The 23338-nt window shown below is 38.5% G+C and overlaps 1 protein-coding gene across 1 annotated transcript in view; it reads left to right on the top strand.

The window, feature by feature from the left end:
* Nucleotides 1-23338, top strand: part of clybl (citrate lyase beta like) — a 69742-nt gene that overhangs the window by 42970 nt on the left and 3434 nt on the right. The window contains exons 3-6 of the mRNA XM_042002481.1: nt 13905-14093; nt 18459-18560; nt 19814-19907; nt 20436-20603. Coding sequence (XP_041858415.1) covers nt 13905-14093; nt 18459-18560; nt 19814-19907; nt 20436-20603 — 553 coding nt within the window. The remainder of the gene's footprint in view (nt 1-13904; nt 14094-18458; nt 18561-19813; nt 19908-20435; nt 20604-23338) is intronic.

Here is a 23338-nt window from a genome sequence, read left to right as displayed (position 1 = left end):
GAGCTGCTCCACCAGGGTTCCGCCCACCATAAACGGCACATTTCTGAAGCTGCTAAAAAGAGGGAGGTGAAGAGAAGCCGCTGCACTCAAACTGAGGGTCGATTTGTCCATACCATGGCGGAAATATTTCATTTAGATATTAATGAATGGTCTCAGATTGGGAATAAAGTGTATAATATGGGACCTTTAAAAATGAACCTTTGCATTGTTGTCTTCTGAACTCCTGAATTATATCCTCGCAAATCCCTGCCCCCATGTAAAGCTTCCTGTCAGGAAAAGGGTTGTGGTCCTCATACTGAACAGGGGTAGGCCGTGGGGGAGAGTGTTTGCTTCTCACTTTGGCAAAATGATGGTGTCAATCGCTACCACTTAATTATGATGTCCCATCTTGTTTAAATTCTTACTTGTGTTGTTCTTACTTTCAAATGTAAGTTGCTTTGGATAAAAGCGTCTGCTAAATAACTGTAGAATAGAAAAGAATAGAATCAGTGGTATAGGTGACAATCATGATGATAAATTTACCGGTGAGTTTCCACACAGACTGGCCCTTTTCCCTGCTGTAGGATTTGAGATTTGAGTTGTTTTATATTTTTTTTAAGATTTAAATATGTTTATGGAATAGTTAAGCTGTAGTTTAACTAGCAAAAATAAACAGCAATGATCACTGTTCCCAACTCCTCAGCAAGAAAAGTAGCCATTGGCTGTCCTAAAAGTCACTAGAAGTCTCTAATTAGCATAATCAGCCTAGTACATATAGTTGTAATGGATGCTGCCATAGAGAGGGATGTCGTGGGAAAGCAAAAATTGATAAAAAGACAACCTAAAAATGTTTAGAATAGCTAAATAAATTTAAATGTATTTTGTTTTTTAATTGGGAGTCTGGAACATCACAACACTTTTAACTTTTTAAATATTTTTGTCCACACTCTCCATTAATAGACAATACTCTAACAGTAAACCAGCACAGGGTCCTCCAGCAGCAGCTTTGTACGTTTCATTTTCAGCTTAGTCATGAAACACAGGTGAACATCGTCTGCTCTGAATGCAGCTGCTTCAAGACCAAGCCTCGTATGAGAGGGGTCTGCACAGCAGCCACTCCTCATTGGGAAGAGTAAACTACCTTCATTCATCTCAGTCTCCAAAAATACCAGAAAAAGTTTCTAGAGTTGTCGTTAGTCGCTTAGAAAAGGCCACTAGAGGGGTCTGAAAACTCGCTAAATATAGCGACAAAGTCGCTAAGTTGGCAACACTGGCAATGATGCTGTGAAGACTGGGAATTTGGGAGTGCATGCTCAATGCACATTACGAGGATAAATTTAAGGACAATTACAAAAATTAAATTGAAATTTTTCATGTTGACATATACAAATTTATCATGTAATGGTGCTTTTATAGCAATGTGTGCAGTCGATAGCTCCGAGTACATTAGAAAAACCGGCTGTCACTGCAAATCGTGTTTTAATGTATTGCATTGTATGGGAATTTGATATACCTAGCTGACATGGAGATAATTCTGTTCCACACGGCTGGCATGGCTCAGTTTGGCTCAGGGTCGACTGATACGGTCCTGATCGGTCTGCCAGCTCCCTCTGTAATGCCCCGATTGCTAGAAGGCCCAGTGTGGTCAGCACCTGTATGGTGCTCCTTGCTGGCTGGCTGCAGCTCTGTGCACAGATCCAGGAAGATTGCCCTTGGGAACCTAAAGCGGCTGATGAGCCAGTTGTCATCATGTGCCAGTAAATCCTCTGTGTCTCTGAACACACACTTTCTTCGTATTGCACCATTTACAACGTCTTCTAATACTGCAGCCATTGTTTTTTAACTGTATTTTTTCCATCATTTTGTGCAGGCTTTTATAACCGCTCAGGTAATTGCAGACATATGGGTGTGTTAAGTGCTCATCAGTGTTAATTGTTCATGTGTCTCCAATGTGCGCATCACAACGCGCCAGTTAGTCCTCAGACTGTCTTCACATTTATTTATAGGTTTCCCAGCATCACCTATAAGTGTCTCCAAAGCATCATCAGCTGTAGAATTGTGCGTACACCAGTTATGAAGTTGCTGTGAGGCACCACATGTTTCCATGGTCATTTCAGTCTTGATACATCTGAACTTTTGACGTGACAAAGAGCGTACGCTACATTTTTTTTTTTGTTTTGTTTTTTTTTTTTTTTCCCAGCTTTGTGCTGCAGCCCATTTTAGACTTCATTGACTTTTTCAGGAGTTTTCACTCTACTGAAACTTTTATTGGACTTTACAGATCAACGGAAGGTAAAAACCTACAAGAGACCTGAGCTGGAAGTTAGAACTGAAGGGGAGGGTGGTTCTTCCAGGAAAGCATTAATAGTGCTAATATACATGAGAACACATAGTCCATGGCATGCTGATGAGACATGGGGAACTTCAGCCTTATGAAAAATTTCATAGGTCTGAGAATTCTAGTGTTAAATTTGGGTGTTCAAATCTAATAGGATTTTTGTGAGAGCCTGCCTGTTATGAGCAGTAGGAAAGGCCACAAGCTTTCTACCATGTTACTTGACAACTGTGGAGGACCAGGAGGGTCATTGAAATAGAAATACAACATTTTGATATTCAGTAATTAATTGTGAAATAAAAATATGGATTGCTAAATATAATTTCAAATTCAACAATTCATACCAAAAAAATCTAATTGCGAAGTGTCTTGTAATTACAAATTTAAATGGAAATATTAAAGAGGAATTGCATATTGAAATATGTTTCTAAAAGGAGAAATAAATAACACAACTTATAAATTTGCTTATAAATACCTTTCCATTTCATACATTTAAAAAAACAGTTCCTGTAATGAAGCACCTCTCAGAGACAGATCAGGTTCAATCAGGATTTTAATAACAAGCTTGGATATCAACAGACTTGGAGGCAATTGCGGGATTAAACTCGGAAGTCCAGACAACAGCCAGGGGAGTCGGAGCTGGGAAGGAGGAAGGTCCAGCATTGCTGATACAGATCCGACAAGGTGTGAGTGTGAAGCAGGGGTATATGAAGCCGGGTAGGGAATTGAATGCAGGTGTGATCAATCCGTACTGATCAGTACTTAAATGCGTTGAAACCTGGCAGGAGTGGGTGTGTCCGTGGCAGAGCCTGGTGCGGGTGTAACAGTTCCCTTTTTCATATCTATTTTCCCCTGTATTATTAAATCCTTTTTGCAATTGGATTTCCTTTATTTTTTATCCTCTCCATTTAGCTTTCACATGACACTTTGGGGCAGTGAAACCAAGTTAAACCAGTCAACTGCTCCTCCAATGTAACCAGCTTTCCCATTGGTTAGATAGCCACACTTGAGATCTGTCTTGCATCTCAGATTTGCAAAGTAACAGCTCGCTAAAAGCTAGCTAACTACGTTGGCAGTACAAATGCCGATAATGCAAATACTTTAAGGAGACTGCTGCAGATAAGGCGGAAACTTCATCAAGCATTCAGAACTTTCTCTTCAAGGTGAGAGGTCAAGCTGTCACTTGGCAAATATGTCCACTTTCAGGAAGATTGAAAACTGTCTTGAATGTTTTCCACTAAAGAATCTCTGAATGATGGACTCCCTCCCTAGATTAATAAGCAGCATCAATTACTTAGCTAACTGCCGATAACTGTCTTTCTTCTTCTATGTAAACACATACCTGAATGCTTTTTTTTTTTTTTTTTACATAGTACTTATGTACTTTGGCTTAATTTTTGTTGTCTAAACATCATTATTCTATTTTCTAAACAGTGTATGTATATATATATATATATATATATATATATATATATATATATATATATATATATATATAAATAATAAAAAAAAGAAGATACCTTTTCCTTATAACATTTCTCTTTTGTCGCTTCACATTCACATCAAGATTACTTACCACTGGTCTGGTGGTCTGCCATGCTTTCATTATGAGCAGCTGAGTGCAGAATGTACTGTAACATTGTGCAGTGGATGACATTATTACAGTCTATTACCTTTGTCTGGTTGTCAGTCAGTAATCGCCATGGTGTATGCATGAACTGTGTCTGACACTGGAGATTTTCAACTTGACATAAATTATGCAGCCAAATGTCAACCGATACATGACCTCAGTTCAGTCCTCACTGTGTTATTCCAAACGACTGAAAGCTTTGCTCCTTTCAAGTGGATTCAGATGAATAAATTCTTGACAGAAAGCACTCCTGGGGAATAACGTTAACTGAATTATGAATACTGAACACTTGTATTTAGTGAGTATTATATCTACAAATTTGTGGATTTACAATAATGTGCAGAAGCATTTAGCCAACTCCCCATTCTATTATGCATTATTGGAGTGACCGATTTGCACTGACCTATGAATCATTTAAACATAAAACAGGCCAATAACTGGAATGAGCTACAGTATCTAAACTAAAAAAAAATTTTTAAAGTCTTTTTGTCAACTTAAGGAAAAAAAAGGCAGGTTTAACATTTTCTTCACTGCACTTTTCATTCCTTTATATACATGTGATCGTGTTTGTACTTGTGTGCTCTGCACCTCAGAGGACCCTGGAGACTTGAGAGAAACTCCCAGTCAGCCTGCCAAGACTCACAAATGGAGTGTGAGACCAGAAAATAGATCCCATCCTGGCCGGCTCAGAAAGACCATCCATTCCAAACCTTACGTCTGTCATAGTGCATGAGTGTAGTTTTAAGTGTCAGGTTTCAGGTATTGATTAGAGACTTTTGGGAGAGAAAAATGGGCAAACATGTGCAAAGAAGAGCAACGATAGTGCTTTAGTATGAAAGTGTAGGGATTTGAAGGTAAACTGAACTTTTTTTTTCTTTAAATTCTGAATAACTCCTTCATTTCATTAATTACATTTCCACCTTTTCAAGTATTTTGATGGTCCTTTGAAAAGACACATTTTAAAAGAAAATCTAATATTTTCCGTCTTTGGTCCTGAAGGCGAGAACTGAAGCTGGAGGAAAATACCTAAGATCAGAGGGGTTCTCTCACTCTTTCATTATCCTGTTACAGTCTTGTGTTTTCACTGGCAGCTGTAGTCTGCACCAATCTGTGATACGTGGGCTTTGTAACGTACCCAAGCACTTCTCCGACTGGAAGATAACCTCAGTTGGATAAGAGGTGATAGGGAGGGGTTCAAGAAGAGGAAAAACATAAAATAATAGGAAGAGGAGAAGAATGAAACACATTAAGAAAAAAAATAAGCACACATCTCTTATTTTGAAACACATTGTTTATGTAAAATAAATAAAACAGACTGAAAAGAATATGTTTTTTCTCTAAATCATAACTTTGCTTTAATTTGCTGGCATGCTGCTGGCCTCCATGCAAAGACTTGTTTTGTGAATCCTCTTTTTTCCCCCACCATCACACTAATGTGCACCACATTATCTGTTAATAAATGTGCACTATAGAATGCCATTTCAGCATTTTGTATTAGGATTCACTTTTTTTCAGCCAACAAGTCCATTCTTAATTTAGAACCCCACTGATGAGAACAAATGTTGGTTTGTGAGAATTTCTTTGGAGAATCGCCTCGTAAACAATATTTAATTAGACCCTATATTTTGTGTGTGTGTGTCATATAATGGGCTATTGTTGTTTTATCAAATTGTTAAAAGTTTATGTTTATTTACTGAAATCTATCATTTCAGCTGTCTGGATTTACTAGTCAACAAAGGACTGAATCAAATTAGATAAGTTCTACCTGTCATTTTTTGGTGCCAGAACCTTGTTGCCTACACTCTTAGAAAAAAAAGTGCTGCCTATAACCACATAAGACTCTTTGGCTTGCCCTTGTAGGAGAACCCTTATTGGTGCTTGTTAGAACCCTTTGTAAGGGTTCTGTGTTTACTGTTGCAGTATTCCTTCTTCACTTTCTGAAGCGTGATAATTTGGTCTGTATCTTTTTTTTTTTCCTAAACTTTGTTGAAACACAGCATGCAATACAGCACTTGTTAGAACATTGACAGCCAGTAATTGCGTGACTTCTGCATTTTTTCTTTTTTAATAATAACAGTCTGGTGTCCAGGTAAACATAGCCTGATGGTATTACAGGTTACAAAGAGGAACCACTAATTTTTGGTTCCAGTTGAGGTCTGCTGAAACTCTCAGCAGTTTAAATAATACTGTTAAAGCAGCTCTACACAGGTGAGTTTTGATTACTTGTTTTGAATGTGGACTGACTGCTACAGTTGCAAATGTGTTTTGGGTTCAGACCGTGGGGGTGCTATTGGTGATGTGACAATGGCCATTACCAGCATGCAAACAATGATGGGGATCAAATAACTGTCAGAGACTTGAAGCGGTGTGAGTTTTGGATCACATGTGTCACAGTTTCAAATGAGAATGAGCTCGAGCTCTTTGCCTACTTAACAAGTTGCAGCAAGGCTGACGTGTTTGAAGTGAAATGAGTGGATCAGAGCCAGGAAGTCAACAGAGCTGTGACTGGTTGGGGAGTTTCAAGTCCCTCTTGGACGAGTAGAAGACAGTGATGTTGTGGAATGGAAGACACTAGATTATCCAGCTCACCCACATAGTTTTCCAGTTGTTCTGTTGGGTGGTAAATGATTTAAAATCCATAACAGAGCAACTGCCATAACAAGGTATTAATTGGAGGAAAATTTTGCTGTATGGAAACAGTTGAGCAAGTTTACAGGTGTTTTCAAAATTAGAAATGTACACCTGCGTCTTTGTCCAATCATACAGCATGTAAGATAGACTGTGTGGTTTGAGGAGAGTACAGCAGGCATGCAAGGGTTTTTTAAGATAGATACAGATCGTGGTGCCAGTAAGATGCAGTGGCTGGAGAAAGAATTAATTATACAGGCAACATATGGTGCTTTTGCATTACATAGTAGGTCTTGTGTTTTATTGGTTTTCCATTGTAAGTAGTACCATACTCTGTTTGGTAGTACCTCAGCCATTACTCTATTTGTGCTAAGCTGATACCATACTGTGACGGTGAAACATTGCAGAACATTGATTGGTCAGAGAGTCATCACCTGTGGAGGTAAACAACTCTGTACAACTGTATGCACACTGACATGTTTCCTTGTTTCATAAAGTCATTTGAATGTCACACTGAAAACTGACTAAATTATGGCTATTTATTCATGTTCATTGTATACTGTGAGCACGATTAATGAAAACATGTGAAAGTTTGGATATACAAATAAATTTTTATGTCTCTGCTGACAGAGCTGAGCTCGACAGCGCTCAGTTTTCATAATCACTGCCAGCAGGTATTAAAGCTCCTTAACTAAAAGCCTGCAACAAACTCAGTGCAACAACCCCTCCACACTCCTCTGTACTCATTCCGTGCAAGTTACTTTACATAAAGGTATGTACAACAAAGGTATTATGTCTTGTCTGGGTCGCCACTGCTTCACACACACTGTGCTGGTAAACAGTACTAGAGTTGTACAATACTGTACAGTATGGTATCATGTAATGTAAAAGCACCAAGAAGTCAGCTTTGTTTACGGGGGACTGGCAGTTTATTAACCCTTAAGAGAAGAGGGTATCTTTGTAGCATGTCCTGTGTTGTTCTTGTGAATCTTTAATCTTCTTGCAGCATTTTTGAGAAAATTGTTCAGATTTTTGTCTGATCTGACAGAAGTCATATCTCAGGCTTAATGAGATTTTTTTTTCCATTTCCACTGAAAATGGATACACATGTCCTATGAATTTAGTCCCAAAACACTCAGGTTTTCATAAACTGTAAGCAAAGAGCCAAAATTATATCTTGTTATGGATGATTAGGAGTTTTAGTTTTACTTTACTTCATGTCACCTTTGACCAAGCTTGACCAAACAGATGTCATGATTTACAAATTTGTCCTTCTCTATCCAGTCACTTGCATCTTGTTGTCTACCCTTACAGGATAATGGATAACACATTGCACCTCCAACAAAAGAGATAAAGCCTGAATCTCCTTCTGCCACATCTCAGCTATCAACATAGCCTGAATTAGACAGTCATCTCACTCTATCTTTCTGGAGTGCAGCATTCCACTTGTCAGAATGCACCCACAATGACTTGAAGCCTTCTAACACACACACACACACACACACACCCTGACAAAGAGACAAAGACAGACAAACAAATGCATTCACAGTCACACTTCAGGAAGGCATCCTTCACTTGCAAGAGTCTACAGCTCATTTTAAATGGCATTGCGAGTCACACAGCAGGGTGCAAAACACCAGCTCAGAAAAACAACGGAAAAACAACTACACTCATTGTGACTCATAATCTCCCTCTCTTTTCAAGTCTAACAATATATATTCACTTGGAGAATACAAATGCAGAACTCTTTTGTTTGAAGGCACCAGCTAAGTGTTGCCCAATCTACAAAGAAAACATGTAACAGGTATATTTGTCCACATGTCCAAAGTGTAGTAGGTGCCACAATAAAGATGCAACAAGTCTTCCAGCTGAAACAGTCAAATTTCTTTGTTTATCCACACAACTCAGACCTCCATAATTTGAAATACAACCCCTAGCATCAGCATGAGGTAAATACAACTCATGTAGTCTTTCGATATTGGAACACACATAATTGTGTGGTGTATTGTTTAACAAGACACAAAGTGCTTATGTGGAGGAAAGACAGGTGGTTTCGATGGCACTGTTGGTCACAGCTGCGTCAACCATTTGTGTTATGGTATGTGCTGTGAGATCTGGCCCAGTATATAATATACAACAGCATTCTGCTGTAACATTTTTTCCCCCTTTTTGGTTGAATTTAAATAAAAAGGCAACTTAGATTAAGATAGAAAACAATCATGGTTTGAGCTAAAATGCATAAATTATTATATGACCATCACATTCATGGATGTTATTTCACTGGTTGCCATGATTAAATTGAAAGATAACACATTGCAGCAAAGTTTTATAATTTTCTGGTTAATTGAAGGCTTTAACATTATATTATATTTGAACTGGATCATTTAAGTACAATAGAAATAGAAAAGTAAAATAGATTGTTTTTACAAATGGACTCATGAGTTGCTCTCATGACTACTCACATATTCTTCACATATTTACCTCCACCAAGGCAAAGGTGATGTAGTTGGGGGCAACATACGTCAAAACATAGCTTAAAAAGTTATGGATGGATTTTTATTAAATTTTCTGAAAATGTCAGAGATGGAAAAATGAACAAGTGATTAAATTTTTAGGGTGATCCATTTTACTGTCTACATCCAGGAATTTTTTAAAGGATTCATTACTATTGGGAGATAGGAATAATTTTGACATTAGAGTTTCTAACCAAAAAACTAATGCCCACAATCAGTGGAAAAAAAGATAAAAAATAAAAAGAAATTACAATAGCTTGGTGGAGGTTTGCGCTGTCTGTGTGCGTCTAGTCTTTAGATGCAATTATACTGTTGGTCATCCCTGCCTGCATGCAGGCCGGGAGTTTCAAATCATGAATAATGATAACATTTTTCATCACCTGTTGTTTTTCATTGCACCCTAACCAGCCACAACTGATAGCAAAGTAGAAATTTTGTTGGATATTATTGAGTCATACAAGCTTAAACTTGGTTCTTTAATATATTTTTTTAGTGTACACCTTCTTCCATCCTCTACTGCTTCTTTTTAAGAGTTTTTTTTATATGTAATGGTTGTGCCATACAACTTTTGTGTGATACAAAATTTAAACATATTACTTTTAAAGAAAGCATCATGTATCATATTTGCAACCATAAAAAAAAATAAATCTCACAATTTCTTTTATTACTGTGACAGTTTTGTGTAATGAAAAATTCAGGCATGTGACAATTTCAGAGACCAGAAAGTGTAATAATTTTAGAATTTTTAAGGCTTGACTGTGAAACGTATATATCTTCCCCTCTGGACCAATGTAGCTTTTATACACTGGTTAGTTATTACAATGTAAATACAGTTTTGTGTGTTGAAAAAGTAGTCAGTGGTTTTAAAAGCTGCTAATGTTTTAAATTATCTTAAATCGTGTCATTTATCTTGACAATCCAATGTCTATACAGAATCTACTCTATTACTGCTCTGAGAAATGATACAAACTCAATGAAGTGACTAAGTGAGCCTATATGCTTAACCTGTCCAGAGGCAATGTTTGACGTTGCTTAGTTCAAACAGCTTGACAGGAGGGCTGGACGTCCATGATCTGATGCTGAAGAGGAAGCTGGTCCTGCTGTGGACTGTACACACATCAGTTTGGACGCTCCAGTCTGATGTGGTGTCTACAAGGCAGCAGCCATGCTGTGTCACATACACACAGCACTCTGTAGGATCCTTAGCGTCAAGGCTCAGGCTGTGTGTTAAGAAGCTGCCCTCGCTCTCCTGGAAGGTCAGCCTCTCTGCACTTGAAAAGCTTCTCGTGTGCATCTATGCGGTCTACAGTCCTGTCTTCCTGGCTGTCGGCTTGCAAGCCTGCTTGCCTGTGTGTCAGCCTCTAATGATGAGAATGATGGGGGGAATCAAAGAGTAGATGGAACTGACGTTGAGGCAAGCTCTCCGTGGGAGACCAGGTGATTGGGGAGGGAGCTTTGAAGCAACTTGTTGGATGGCTGTCCATTAATGTAAAATATCTTCTTTTCAAAGGGCTTTATTCAAGCTTGGAGTAGCAAAGCCCATAGGGGTCAAGGTGTCTGCCAGAATAATCTCTTTCTTACTTTGGAAAAAAGGGAGATAAAAGGAATGATGGTGCATCATGACCCAGACATCTATTTAAACATTTGTGGCGTCATGATTTCAGCAATACAGTCATAAAATAAGTCAAGTTCCCAAAGACATCCTTGCAGTTAGTGATGTGTGTTGTTATTTAAATAATTTTATACAATCATGGGGCCTCCTTGGAGTGAAAGTTTGTCTCACTGCTATTTATTTGATCTGTAAATGATAAAGACCATGTAGCTTGATCATTTATCTCTGTGGGTCTAGTTTGGTTAAGGATCAGTCTGACTCTGGGTACATAAAGCAGCTGGGAGTTCTCACAGATCAGCTTTCTCCTGTCACCCTGAACTGCGGACAGAAAGACAGAATTTTATCTACCAAGTAGCAGGTTTATGAATAGTGAATTATGGCTGCATAAATCGCCCCATCCGTTTTAAGTTACCACGATACAGTTATGGGTCTCTCTTGGCTTATGAGCGGCAGTAAGAAGGAGAAAGAGAGAGCAAAACTTGAGCAAGAGTCAAAGATCACAGTGCACCCATCATATGGTGTGACAGTCCTTCTTGTCTCATTCAGTGAGGCAAAAGGGAGACATAGATGACACACAGCAGTTCAGCCAGCTCATGACCCCTATTAAATCCAAGAAAATCTTTGATATGTAGTTTGATACTGTATTTTATTGATATTGGAGAAGTGTTCATAATATCAAATGCAGTTCTGCATTCCTGGAGATCAGAGCATGCACTGTTTCGTCCTGTGACCCATGAGGGGTTCTCATAAGCTCTCACAGAAATCTATCTAAGTTGATTTTGGTCCTCTGTAGTTTTTTTTTAACAAGACATTATGACCTATGAGCTGTACATGTGTCTTTCTGTGTATTCTCTACAATGAACACTTTTACATTACTGCAGTGATCAATCTGTTAGTTATCACACTAGTTAGTTGTTCAGCATGGAGCAGTGCATTCATAACTTTTATTCCACCAAGTTGCCATCAAGAAGTGTGTTTCATCAAGATGCGTTATTTCAGTGTTTTGGTGTGATATTTTAGTGGCCTGTTTTTATTTGATTAATGAGCATCTAAAAGACTCCATTTCTTTCAGCAAATCTTCATTAGGTTTCAACTATCCTAATGAAGATTTTTAGTGGTAAATGATTGGATTAACAAAAAGAATCCCAGTTTGAGCATCTCCGAAGACAAACGTGCGCCAGAATTCAAATGCTTCAGCTTCTGATCGAAGCTGACAACTCATAAGCCACCATTTCCTCATGCTGCTTAACTCAGACCACATTTCTCCCACAGAAGCGCTCTCCTCTCCCGACTTCTCTCTCTATTCCATCCTGCTTTCTCTCCATTCTTTTAGCCTCAGCATCTGGTTTGAGTATAGCAGCATGTGCCACTGTGTTACTGATAGAAACAGGGTCTAGGCTTGTTTTTAATTTTTTTTTTTTTTCTTTTTCCCATTTTCCTTGCCTCCCTTCCTACTCAACTCATTCAGTTCAAATTTTGGGAGAAAATAAAGTTGAATTATCATTCCATTTATTCACAAAACCTAAAAACAATTTAAAAATGTTTAATGTTGCTCATGTTAGATTAGTTATCAATCATCAGTTTTGAAAAACCTTATTTAAGTTGAGGGGTTGATTATGTATGAAACTGACTTTCTGAATCCATATTTTTGGGATTATTTTTACAATCTGTTCTTGTTTCCAGTGAGTCAAATACTACCACCTGTAGTCACTGCAAGGGACCAATGGAAAGGCTTCACCCAACGCACCAGCCCTGGCAGCCTTAGACATGGACACCAAAGACAGTAACTGTCAATCTTGAGCAGGGCTACTCAATTCGGTCCTACGAGGGCAGCAGTCCTGCAGGTTTTCCATGTGTCCCTGGTCAAACTCATCTGAGGTAAATGAAATGGATTCAACGGCCTATCTGCACAATGACTCAATAATTTGAGTCCCACATTGAAAACCTGCAGGGCTGCAGCCCTCGTAGGACCGAACTGAGTAGCCCTGCTCTAGACCGTAGATGTCCCACCCCAATCCTCGAGGGCCACTGCCCTTCAGGTTTTGGATGTTTTCCTGCTTCTACACATCTGATACAAATTAATAAGTCACTTACAGGATTGAGGAGGACTTTATCTTTTTAAGAGCTCAGTTGGATCTGCTCTTAGAGACTAAAGTTTGACATCCCTGTTCTAGACTCTTCACACAATCCTTATAAGTGGCTGAAGGTAGGGTGGAAGAAGATCATTTTTTTCAGTTTGATTCATTTTTAATGTTTTAATTAATTTTCTATTTACTTTTAGTTTCATTTTCTGTTTTGTTTGGCTGATGTAAGGGTGAGAAATCACAAGTACCTGGTTTGGATTTATGTGTAATCATAGTAAGACATTGTTGTATTTACCTGCTGAGGTTAAAGGCTACCTTATGCTTTGATATCGCACAAGGACTTTCTTTACACACTATCTGACACTGTCCAAGTGAGGATGGGCTTGTTGTTGACAATTTGCAATTTAGACACAAGTGAGTAATAAAGAAATGGAAAACATATGTTACTTATGCATTTTCCACCAGCTGATGTTATTTGATTTATTCAGTCAACATGAGAGGCAATTATTGCACTAGTATTTTTTTCATCTAAAATGAAATGTAATACAACTTCAAAACTTGTGTAAGCTTTTGTAACTGACATATATTAGTTGAGATTTATAATATTTTGTGTAAAGGTGGCTTAGCCATAATATGTATTTTCTTAGATGTCTTCTGGTTTTAGAATTATATGGACCTAAGAAAATAAATTATTTTCACTTAAGGGGGTCGTTAATGTTTTATCATCTTGTTATTTTTGCCAAATTGATGAATAACGACTTTGATCACACATTATTTTTTGTTCCTAATGCAACGATTATTTTTATGCTCTTGCTCAGCAGCCAACATGACTTATATAGGAACATTTTCATCAAGCAAATGAAACTTTATTGCATTCCTGTACAGTTTTTCAATTATAACTTGATAAATGAAAATGATCAGTCACTGCATTTTTGTGCATGTAGAAGTACACATTTCCGTTGTGTGACCGGACAGCAACCATAATTGCTTCTGAAATTAATATACCAACTTCAACACATTTAAAATGATTGAAAATGACTTTTTTTCCAGCCTTCATTGTAAGTAAATGTGATGTATTGAATAGTCATAGTTTCTGTCTGTGTTTTGTGAATCTGTTTTCCAGGCAGAAGCCAGGGAAACCATTCCCAGGATGTTATCAGACCTGGACTTGGGCCGGACTGAGAAGTGTGTGAGGGTTAACTCAGTTTCCAGTGGCCTGGCTGAGCTTGACTTGCAGATCATTCTGCAGGCGAAGGTTCTTCCCCCAGCCATTATGTTGCCCAAAGTGGAGGACACTCAGGAGGTTCAGTGGGTGAGCTGCGAATCATGATTCCAATCTTTCTTAGAACCAAACTGAGCTCAAAGTAGGAGAGCTCAAAAACTTTTTTTTTTCTTTGACAGTGTTATGTTTAAACATTAAATAAATAAAAGAAGCAAAAAACTAAGGATGATAACACAGACTCAGCGTAAGAAGAAACCACAGGAATCATCAAAGCAGTCATAATAAACTTTCCCATCTCTCGGTAAAGAGAGAACCGATCCTTGTGTCAGGACTGTCGGGGACAGAGTGTGTTTTTCTTGGCTGCTGCTCAAACAAAGGATGACATTTCTTCAGATTAGCTTCATAAGCCTGATCGCTTTCAGTAACAGCACAATGGTGCCTTCTGCCACTTGTGAACTCACTGTTGACTCAGATCGCTCAGGCTCACCATTGTGCTGCATCACATTCACTTATTCATATTCTCTTTGAAATAATTAAATGTGCTACAACTGTTCACACGTTTACTACAAGAAACAAAAAAAGTTTCTTACAACTGCTTACTGAGGCTCTAATGTATCAATTAAAGCATGTGAGGCTTATCCTGAACTGATTGATTTTGATGTAAGATATTGCAAACCCATATGTTTGGGTTCCCAATTTCTTTTCTTTTCTGTTTTTTTAAGTACATTTTGTTTTAACTAGCTAGACCTATGTGTCAGTTAAGAGGTGTTTGTTTGGGCTCGGCCATGCCTCTGGCTTTCTATAAAGGAGTTCTGTACGGATGTCAAGTCCTAAAAGGTCAGGAGACAGTGACATCATTAATGCAGACCTTTCTGATCAGCTCCATATGCTTCACTTACAGGAGGAACTGTCTGTCTTCTTCACTGCTTCTGTCATATGGTTTAAAGTTTATTTAATTTTTCAGTAAAAAAAAAAAAAAGAAAAGAAAAAAACACTTAATACTGAAACTGCTAGTATTTTTCTCTTTTTCCCTCTCTCTCTTCGTATGTGCTTTTACAGGCAAGCAGTACAGCTTAGCATTTTCTTAAGTGGCCGATACACCCTTTTAAAGCTTCAGTTAAATCAGCAGTGAAAGGCATGTGTCTGGTCTGGCTTTTTACCTTAGACTCAGTACAAACACGCATGTGCACATGTGTGCACACACATACGCAAACATAAATAAATGTGCATGGTCTTGGAGCAGGCGGAGGAAGTTTTTAACTAGTGGTTTTAATTAGAACACGTCTATTTCCTGCTGCCCTTTCTTTCTTCCAAGTATAATTGCTGACAGGTGTTCTCTAATTCTCTGCCCCAGCTTTTCACCCTTGGCTACTTTTCTTTACTTAAAAAAGTCACTTTTGTTCAATTTTTCTTTTCTTAACCATTCACCTATCATTATTATTAGTGCTACATGCTGAAAGTCTTAGTAAGCATAATAAATGCACTAAAATTCAGATAATTGGACATGCTTTTTTTTATTTATTTATTTCATTTATTTTTTTGCAGATATTAATGCCTTTTACTTAAAAAAAACTCAACATTAAAAGAAAAAAGAATTGTTGTAGTTTATCTAAGCAAAGTATTTGTCTTTTCACATTTGTTTTTATTTATTTATTATTCTATTTCCAGCAGGTGCATACGTGCTCCTGACATAAAGTCAAGCTGATCGCTCTTTATGCTCATTTAATCTTACTTTGTCCTTCACAACTTTTTCCATCTCAGTTCTGTCCAGTCTTTTCTGTTGTTGTTGTTATTAATGTGCCTTTGTTGTGAGCATGTGTCTGATTCTCTTCATTCTTGTTAGTCAGGGCAGTAAATCCCTCACTTGTTTATTTTTCTCCCGTTTTATTGATATTGGCACAAGAACCTCCAGACTGATTTGTCGCTAAAAGATGGACTTGCTTGTTTCTCTTTGTGCTGAAATCTTTTGCTCTGTCTTTCTGCTCTCCTCCAGCCCTTGTGTGACTGACAGGCCTTATTCGGCTATAACAGGCGTAACTCCCTCCTTTGTTTGAGGACAATTCTCACACAGATTCGGAGCCGTGTGCATTCTTTGCCCACCACACTATTTGGTGTGCACTGGGACCAAAAGAATCGCACCCTGTCCCACTCCTCCTCCTCTACTCCTCCTCCTGTCCCCTCCCCTCATCCCTTTCTCCGCTTCCCCTCTGTGAAATGAACACTTCAGCAGGCCGGAAACATTTAATCTGGCCCCCTTTTGAAGGAAATTAATTGAAACTTGTCCCACTATAGCCTCCTTTCTCTAGCTGCGTATCTCCCTCCTTCTCTTTTCATGATTGGGAGGCGAAATTGTCAGAGGGCTTGTTTGTGGCATGGCTTTGAATGGCAAGAAGAGGTGTTATTTCTTCTTTTTACATTTCTTTTATCATCTCAATTCACTGGTGAATAACACCTTTAAAGGGTGCTGTCTTAATAGCCATTGACGGGTTATGGTTGCTGTGTTTGTCAGAGTCACAATAAACAGGCACTATAGTACCTCTCATCAAGAGTAAATCAGACCCTTAAAGTGTATAATAGCTGAAGAGGAGAGAAGGACAGAAACATGTAATCAGAGAAGCTTTTTGACCAGTGGTGCTGCATGGAGCTGTCACTTGTTTTCCTTTGGTAGGATCTAAACAGCTCACTTGGCTTGCGGCAGCCTTGTTAAGGTTTGCATGGCACCGTGTATTGGTGGTAATCTCTGTGTGTGATATCTGTGAGGTTTCTCCACAACAGGCCATATCTACCTAGTTTCCTCTGTCACAGAAATGGGTTTATCTACACCCTATTTTCACACTCCCTCTCGGACACCCCCCACCCTTTCCTATGTTGGAGAAGGGTGGGGCGGGAGGAGGGAGGGGGGCATATTATGCTAAGCCCCCAGCGTTAGTTTTTATGTTGCCATAGCAGCCTTGCTCCCACAGGGTTGTGACCTCAGATGATTACAGTACAAAGCCTATTGGGTCTTGAAAACCTCTTTGAAGATGAAAAGTCTTTGATGGTTTGTATTTATGCAAATCTCTCAGATATGATTTATCCAACTGAGATTGAATGGAGAGATGATTAAAATTGCCCCTATTTTTGAAATCCTTCAATGGAGGCCCACTCTTTCAGTTTTGAGAACAAGAGTGGTAAGTGTGAGCACAGGGGTTATTTTGCTCTTCATTTGTGGAAAAAATAGTCACGCTGTACCTGAGGTTACTTATAACCATCTCTTTTCCTGGTGTGTCAAAAAGGGAGCAAAAGGGGAAGAAGGGGGGACATAGAGGTAGACATTTCTACTTTGAGCTTTTGCACTCTTTTTTTTTTTTTTTTTTTTTTATTTTTGTCTGGCTTTGAAAGGAAATATCTGACGGAGGGGGCTTTTGTGTGTTTCCAGATGATAGATTTAGGAATTTGGGCTACCCCACTGGCAGTCCAGGGCTAGCTGTGAACTGGTCTGTTGGAAAAAATTGGAATGCTTTGGTCTTCAAAGAATTAAACTTGGTTTTAAAGCCCCTACTTAGGTGAGCTTGCATATTAGCAGGAGACGTGCAGAATAAAGGCCTCAGCAAAGTGTCACATCACACTCTGATTGTTGCTCCAGTCTCCCTGTTCCTTGCCACAGAGGAGGGATGCGAAACAGAATAATGTAGCAGTAAAACACACTCAAAGACAGCCCAAATTTTGTTTCTTCCACCCTTTTCTGTATTTTTTTTCCCTTGACTTTGCTGCTGTGTGCATGTCTGCATTTACATGTGTGCACACTCTCTCAGGGGAGCTACAAGCTGTAGTTGAGCAGAGCTTTTGAAAGAGGTAGAGGTAGAGACTTCAGACAAAGTAGGGAACCCTGGTGATAATGTAAAATATTTCATTTCACTTGCTTTTGTTGCTGCTTTTCTTTGCTTCCTTTTTGAACCCTCAGAGTTGTCTCTGAAATGGGAACAGTGCCGGTAATAAAGTTGTCAAGATTTGTATCAAAAGTCAATTTTTGCACATGTAGATGTTTTTAGTCTGTTTTATTAGACTGTGTTTAAAAATTATTAAATCAATTACAATTGCAATTATGATTTAAATTTACAGGATTGCATCTCTTGTTTCCTGTTTAGTTTGTCTTTATAATGTAACTATTGATTTACTGATATAACATCCATTGCGGAGAGCTGAATGAAAAAAATCAGTACACCGGAACATGATATTTCCTTGAATATGTCATCAATATCAACTAAATTACAACTGGGTTCAAGCTGATCATGAAACTTTAAACATAAAACGTGATTCTGCAAAGCCCAAAACATCAGATAAATGTGGTTATGTGCACAAAGTAGTGAGAACAAATTAATTTATTATCATTGTTGAGAGGTTTATTGCTTTCTCATCACAGAAACAGTAGGTTTTGTTAATGAGTTGTGCCTGAGATGTTCCCTGTGTGCGTAGTTTGTTGACAGGTTTCACCACAACTTGAAAGGACGGCCGCTGACAGAACCCATTCGCCTAGTCACCTTTGTGGAAACTGCTGTGGGCCTGCTCAATTTTAAGGTAAATTGCAAACAAACACCCACCCCTAAAGGAAAAAAAAAACTGCATGCGTAAGGCATTTTTTTTGTTTGCCCATTGTTCAATTCAGATTAAAGACCGCTTCGTGAGCGGAGAACTCCACATGTCCAAAATAAAAGCGATTCAAAGCTTTCGGACTGTCCCTCAAATTGAGCCTTTAAAGGCTTTCATCTGTCATTTTCTTTCTCTCTGTCCCTCTTCAGACATGCTGACATTTTTTAATTAGTACTGTTTTAATATTATCATAATGGGAAAGTTCTTGATGATATTTTGGCTAGCATCAAAGCCATTTCTGTCATAGTACAGCGTGACCTTCGGCTACAAGGGGAAAAGGGAACGGTTTGGGGCATTTGGGTAGAAACCAGCTGGCAATCCTTTTGGTTTGTCTTTTAGTTCCTCACTCAAATTCTGCAACTGTGTTTGTGATTGTGTGCATGTGTGTTTTGATGGCGGGGGGTGCCTCTGTGTGCTTTCTTGAGCACACCCTGTATTTTTGCCCAGACTGAACCCCAGGTTACAAGCATGAAAACAAGAACTTGCTGTGGCACAGCTAGGGGTGGTATTAATTTGGAGGTCAACAAAAGCATGAAACTTTCTGCTACAGACAATCAAGATTTTTTTTTACTTCATATTTGTGTCTGTTAGTTTTAGCTTTTGTGATTTGACTTTCTTTTTTATAACAGTGCTGCAATTGTTTCTTTTAGTCTGGAAAATATCAAATTTTTGTCTATTTTTGCTGTTAATGAAATCAAATTAGAGAAGTATACAAATAAAAGAAAATGTAACAATTTCTAATTATTTTATTTTAAAATGCAAAAATATAACATTGAAATTGTTAATAAATAAAATAATTAATTAGAACAAACATGCTTAAATAAGTAAGCAAAAAATAAATAAATAAATAAAAATCTCTGTCACGAAACATCACTCAAATAAAGTCGAGGTTAAATACCAAACTTTTTTTTTTTTTTTTTTTTAGAATATGAGATATATCTGACTGCTCAGGGGTGCTTGTCTGAAATGCTTTGCTTGGTTCAATTTATTAAAATATATTTTAACATGCATCATTTTCTCAGAGAGAAAAAGCATAACAGTTAAATGATGATTGGCTGGTTGGGTGCTGTGGTGGTTTGGAGTATGTTCAGGAGCATTTGTGCAGCAAAGCATGTTTCTCCTATTTGCATCTGTTTCACTTTTGTCAGCCTGTGTCATGCTGATGTGTACGTTGTCTCCAGGCTGTGTGTGAGGAAATCCGACGGCTTGCTCCCAAGGCTGGTCTTCACCATGATGGCGTGGTGTTTGGCTCTGATGACTTCTGTGCCAGCATAGGTACAAACCATACATTCTGCTTCACTCTCCCTTTCATTAATCATCACACATGAGCAGTTCTCTGTTTGGATTTGTGGCAGAGAGCATCAGCAGTAAAAATAAATAAATAAAATAAAATAAAATAACAAATAAATAAATAAAGTTTAATTGGCTCTAAAAAGCATATAAAACAGATAATTTTTATTTTATCTATTTGGAACAAATTGTTTAAAAAATGTAGATAAGGTAACTGAAAATACTTTTTTTTACATGATTGTTGCACGTGGGACAGTACAAAATGAAGGGAATAGTTTATTCTACAGGAAAAGGTTAATGGGTGACAACACGCTAAAACCAGATGTTATAAATTGATGACTTTTTCATGTCCTGCTCTTTTGATATGTATGTGCAGCTATTTAGAAACAAGTATATTTTCATGTAAGATCTGATTGTTGTGCAGCAAAAGAGAAGGATACAAATCCATTTTAAATGCTGTTAATTTCCACCTTGTCTCAGTTTTTTTTTTTCTTGCTTTTTGGACTTCTTCAGGAGCCACCCGGACTAAGGATGCCAAGGAGCTCCTCTACGCAAGGCAAAAAGTAGTAGTAACTACCAAAGCCTTCGGTCTGCAGGCCATCGACCTAGTTTACATTGACTACAAAGATGTGGAGGGACTGAGGCAACAGGCCAGAGAAGGTGCTCTCATGGGTTTCACAGGTAAGATTTCTGTCTCTGCATCTGACTTGAGGCTTTATAAATGTCCTTTAGTTGCACCAGTTGCTTCAGCTTGTTCTTATTTGTTCTGGAATTGTGTGCTCTGTATTTCTCATTACACTTCATGGAAGAGTAGCAGACTTCTCTTAGCCTCCAGCAGCACACAGCATTCAAGCCATCCAGAAATTTGGTCTCCACTCATTTATGCTGTAGAAATTCTAAAATGCTTTTAAATGTGGTTCGAAAAACCTGGGGAGGCTGCGAGAAATTTCCTAACCTTTTATTTTTCATGTGCCTTCTTGCATTGTAATTTGTAGAACGTACCCCATGAATGGGTTTATGCTTCTATGATTGCACTCAGAGGGATAGTTGCTTATGCGTAAATGTTTATATGCAATGTTTTGTGCAAGTATGTTTAAAATAAGCTATTACACAAGTGTAGTATCATTTACCTTGTCTGTCACACATGTAACAGACATTAAAAGACAGCAAAGCCACCTCTGAAATCTATACTCCAGTTATTCTTGCTTGCATCCCCCAAAATAGTGTATTTTCTTTTACATTTACCCCATGAAGATTTTATTTTTCTTTGTATTTACCCAATTCCAAGCATTGTAATAAGCCAGGGGCTGCAAATGAAAAAGTAGCCATTTGGCAAACTCTGGTACATTTATAGTAATCTCTATTACTGTACTATTTCCTTGTCAAATAAACAAAACATATATATATATATATATATATATATATATATATATATATATATATATATATATATATTAAGAACAATTGGACACTAACTACTTTGGGAAAGAAGATGAACATAGAGCTTTTAAATTCCTGACATCAGTTGGTGCCCTAAGCAATCATGTAGCCTGTACTCAAAGCATCATATCAGAGTGGAGGGCCTTGTTGCCTCATACTGAAACTCATCCAGTTGACCTTGCTTGCCACCTCTGTTCTCTGCTGTTGCAGAAATCCCTTGTGTTTTTTTTTTTGTTTTTTTTTTTTAGTTTTTTTGTGCATTTTCTTCTGTTTATGTTGTCATTTCATGTTTCTCCTCTCTCAACTGTGTGCCTGCAGACAATCTGCTGTTCAGCACAAGGCTTCCTTAAATTAATACAGGGTTCAATTTGATGTCCTGCTTCTAATTACTGAAACAGAGTCAAAATAATTTGCAGCTTATCTGCTGTAGCAAGAGGAGACAGGTGTAAAAGCCAAATGAAACAGCTGGGAGATGAAATAAATGCTTAGATTTGATATGGAACAGAACCATTCAAAGCACTGGATTAGTGGCTTACAAGCCATGGGCACTCTGTATAATCTTGGTTAGTAGCTATTACTGGCCCGAGTGTGCTTAAGCAATAATACGGTGCAGCCAAAAGCCTCTACCTGTGCAGTAATTGACCTTGGCACTGATTAAGCTGAGTGCAGCACCCATTAGTGCAGAGCTTGTGAAACACAAGGACCCAGTGCTCTATACTGGTAGCATGGCGGCAAAAAAAAGCTACTACTGTCCACCTTGGCAGATATCAAACACAGCATGTTCGTTAAGATAGTTTTTATTTGTGGATTATAATAGAACAGCATCTTTAGCTTATACTCCTTGCTTAATATACTCCGAGTTTGTGCTGCAGCTAAAACTCTGTGATCTCAGTGAAAATATTCCAGAAATAGAAAACGGTTCCTCAAAAAAATTCTCTGCTCTCGGGGACCACATTTCACCTCCATCCCCAGGACACTGCCCATCATTCGCCTGAGAGCACTTTGCTAAATAGCAATCCTCCAATGAGATGTAGGCACCACATGGCAGCTCTGGATTGGCTGGAGGCCACGAATGATGTATTTTCGGAGAACCAATGGGTTGTAACTGAGGGCACCTGAGTCACCCAGTCTGCCCCTTCACTCAGTCATTCTTCTGTTGTCCTAAACAACCACACACATACACACTCTAGCATGAAGACACAACCCTTTTACAGTACATTTAAACATGGCAGTTTCAGTGTGACAACAAACTCCTGTCTCCTGACAGTAAAACAGGTGAAAGAGGAGGAAAAACACACTCCTCTTACCTCTGTTCTCTCAAAATGCAGCACAGACGCTTGGATATGCTGCATTTACACAGCAGAATTTAACATTGCAGCATGCACGGAGCACTTTTTTCTTTTCTCGTGTAAATACTGTAGTACTGTGTTTGCAAACTCACGAGTTTCCTCACATAGAAACACAATTGTACACATATCTGTTGTAGCATGGAGAGTCTTCAGGCAGTTGGTCTGCCTCAGCTTCACCCAAACAAACACAATTACTTACAAAAACACACATTGTTCCTACCTATTATGAACTGCACTTAATGAGTAATGTTTGCTGGTGAGTAATTGTTCAAGCGTTCTGTCACAGTTTGTTCATCGTGTCACTGCTGTGTTTTTTGAGGTTAACTAGGGTGAGCAGAGCTGGATGATGGGGGTGGATTCTCTCCTCCCCTTCTTTTTCTCCCCTCCTTACTTCTCCTTCATTCTCCCGAACTAATTTTTTTTTCTCTCTCTCTCTGCTCGTGCAGCCCGCCCGCTTGGCCACCTTGAAAGATTTGTTGTTGGCGACAGAGCTAAGCCCTAAAGTGTCGAGTTCCTGCTGGCTGCCGCTGAGCCGCCGTTCTCCCCAGACATTTCATAACCTTAACTTATCACTACAAGTTTGATCTGCAAATGTACATGGGATTATGTCTGTGGCGTTCGCCCACA

The sequence above is a fragment of the Melanotaenia boesemani genome, chromosome 12 (assembly GCF_017639745.1).
Source record: "Melanotaenia boesemani isolate fMelBoe1 chromosome 12, fMelBoe1.pri, whole genome shotgun sequence".
NCBI lineage: Eukaryota > Metazoa > Chordata > Actinopteri > Atheriniformes > Melanotaeniidae > Melanotaenia > Melanotaenia boesemani.
Note: the sequence above shows the minus strand (reverse complement) of the source record. Positions and strands in the feature narration are given on the sequence as shown.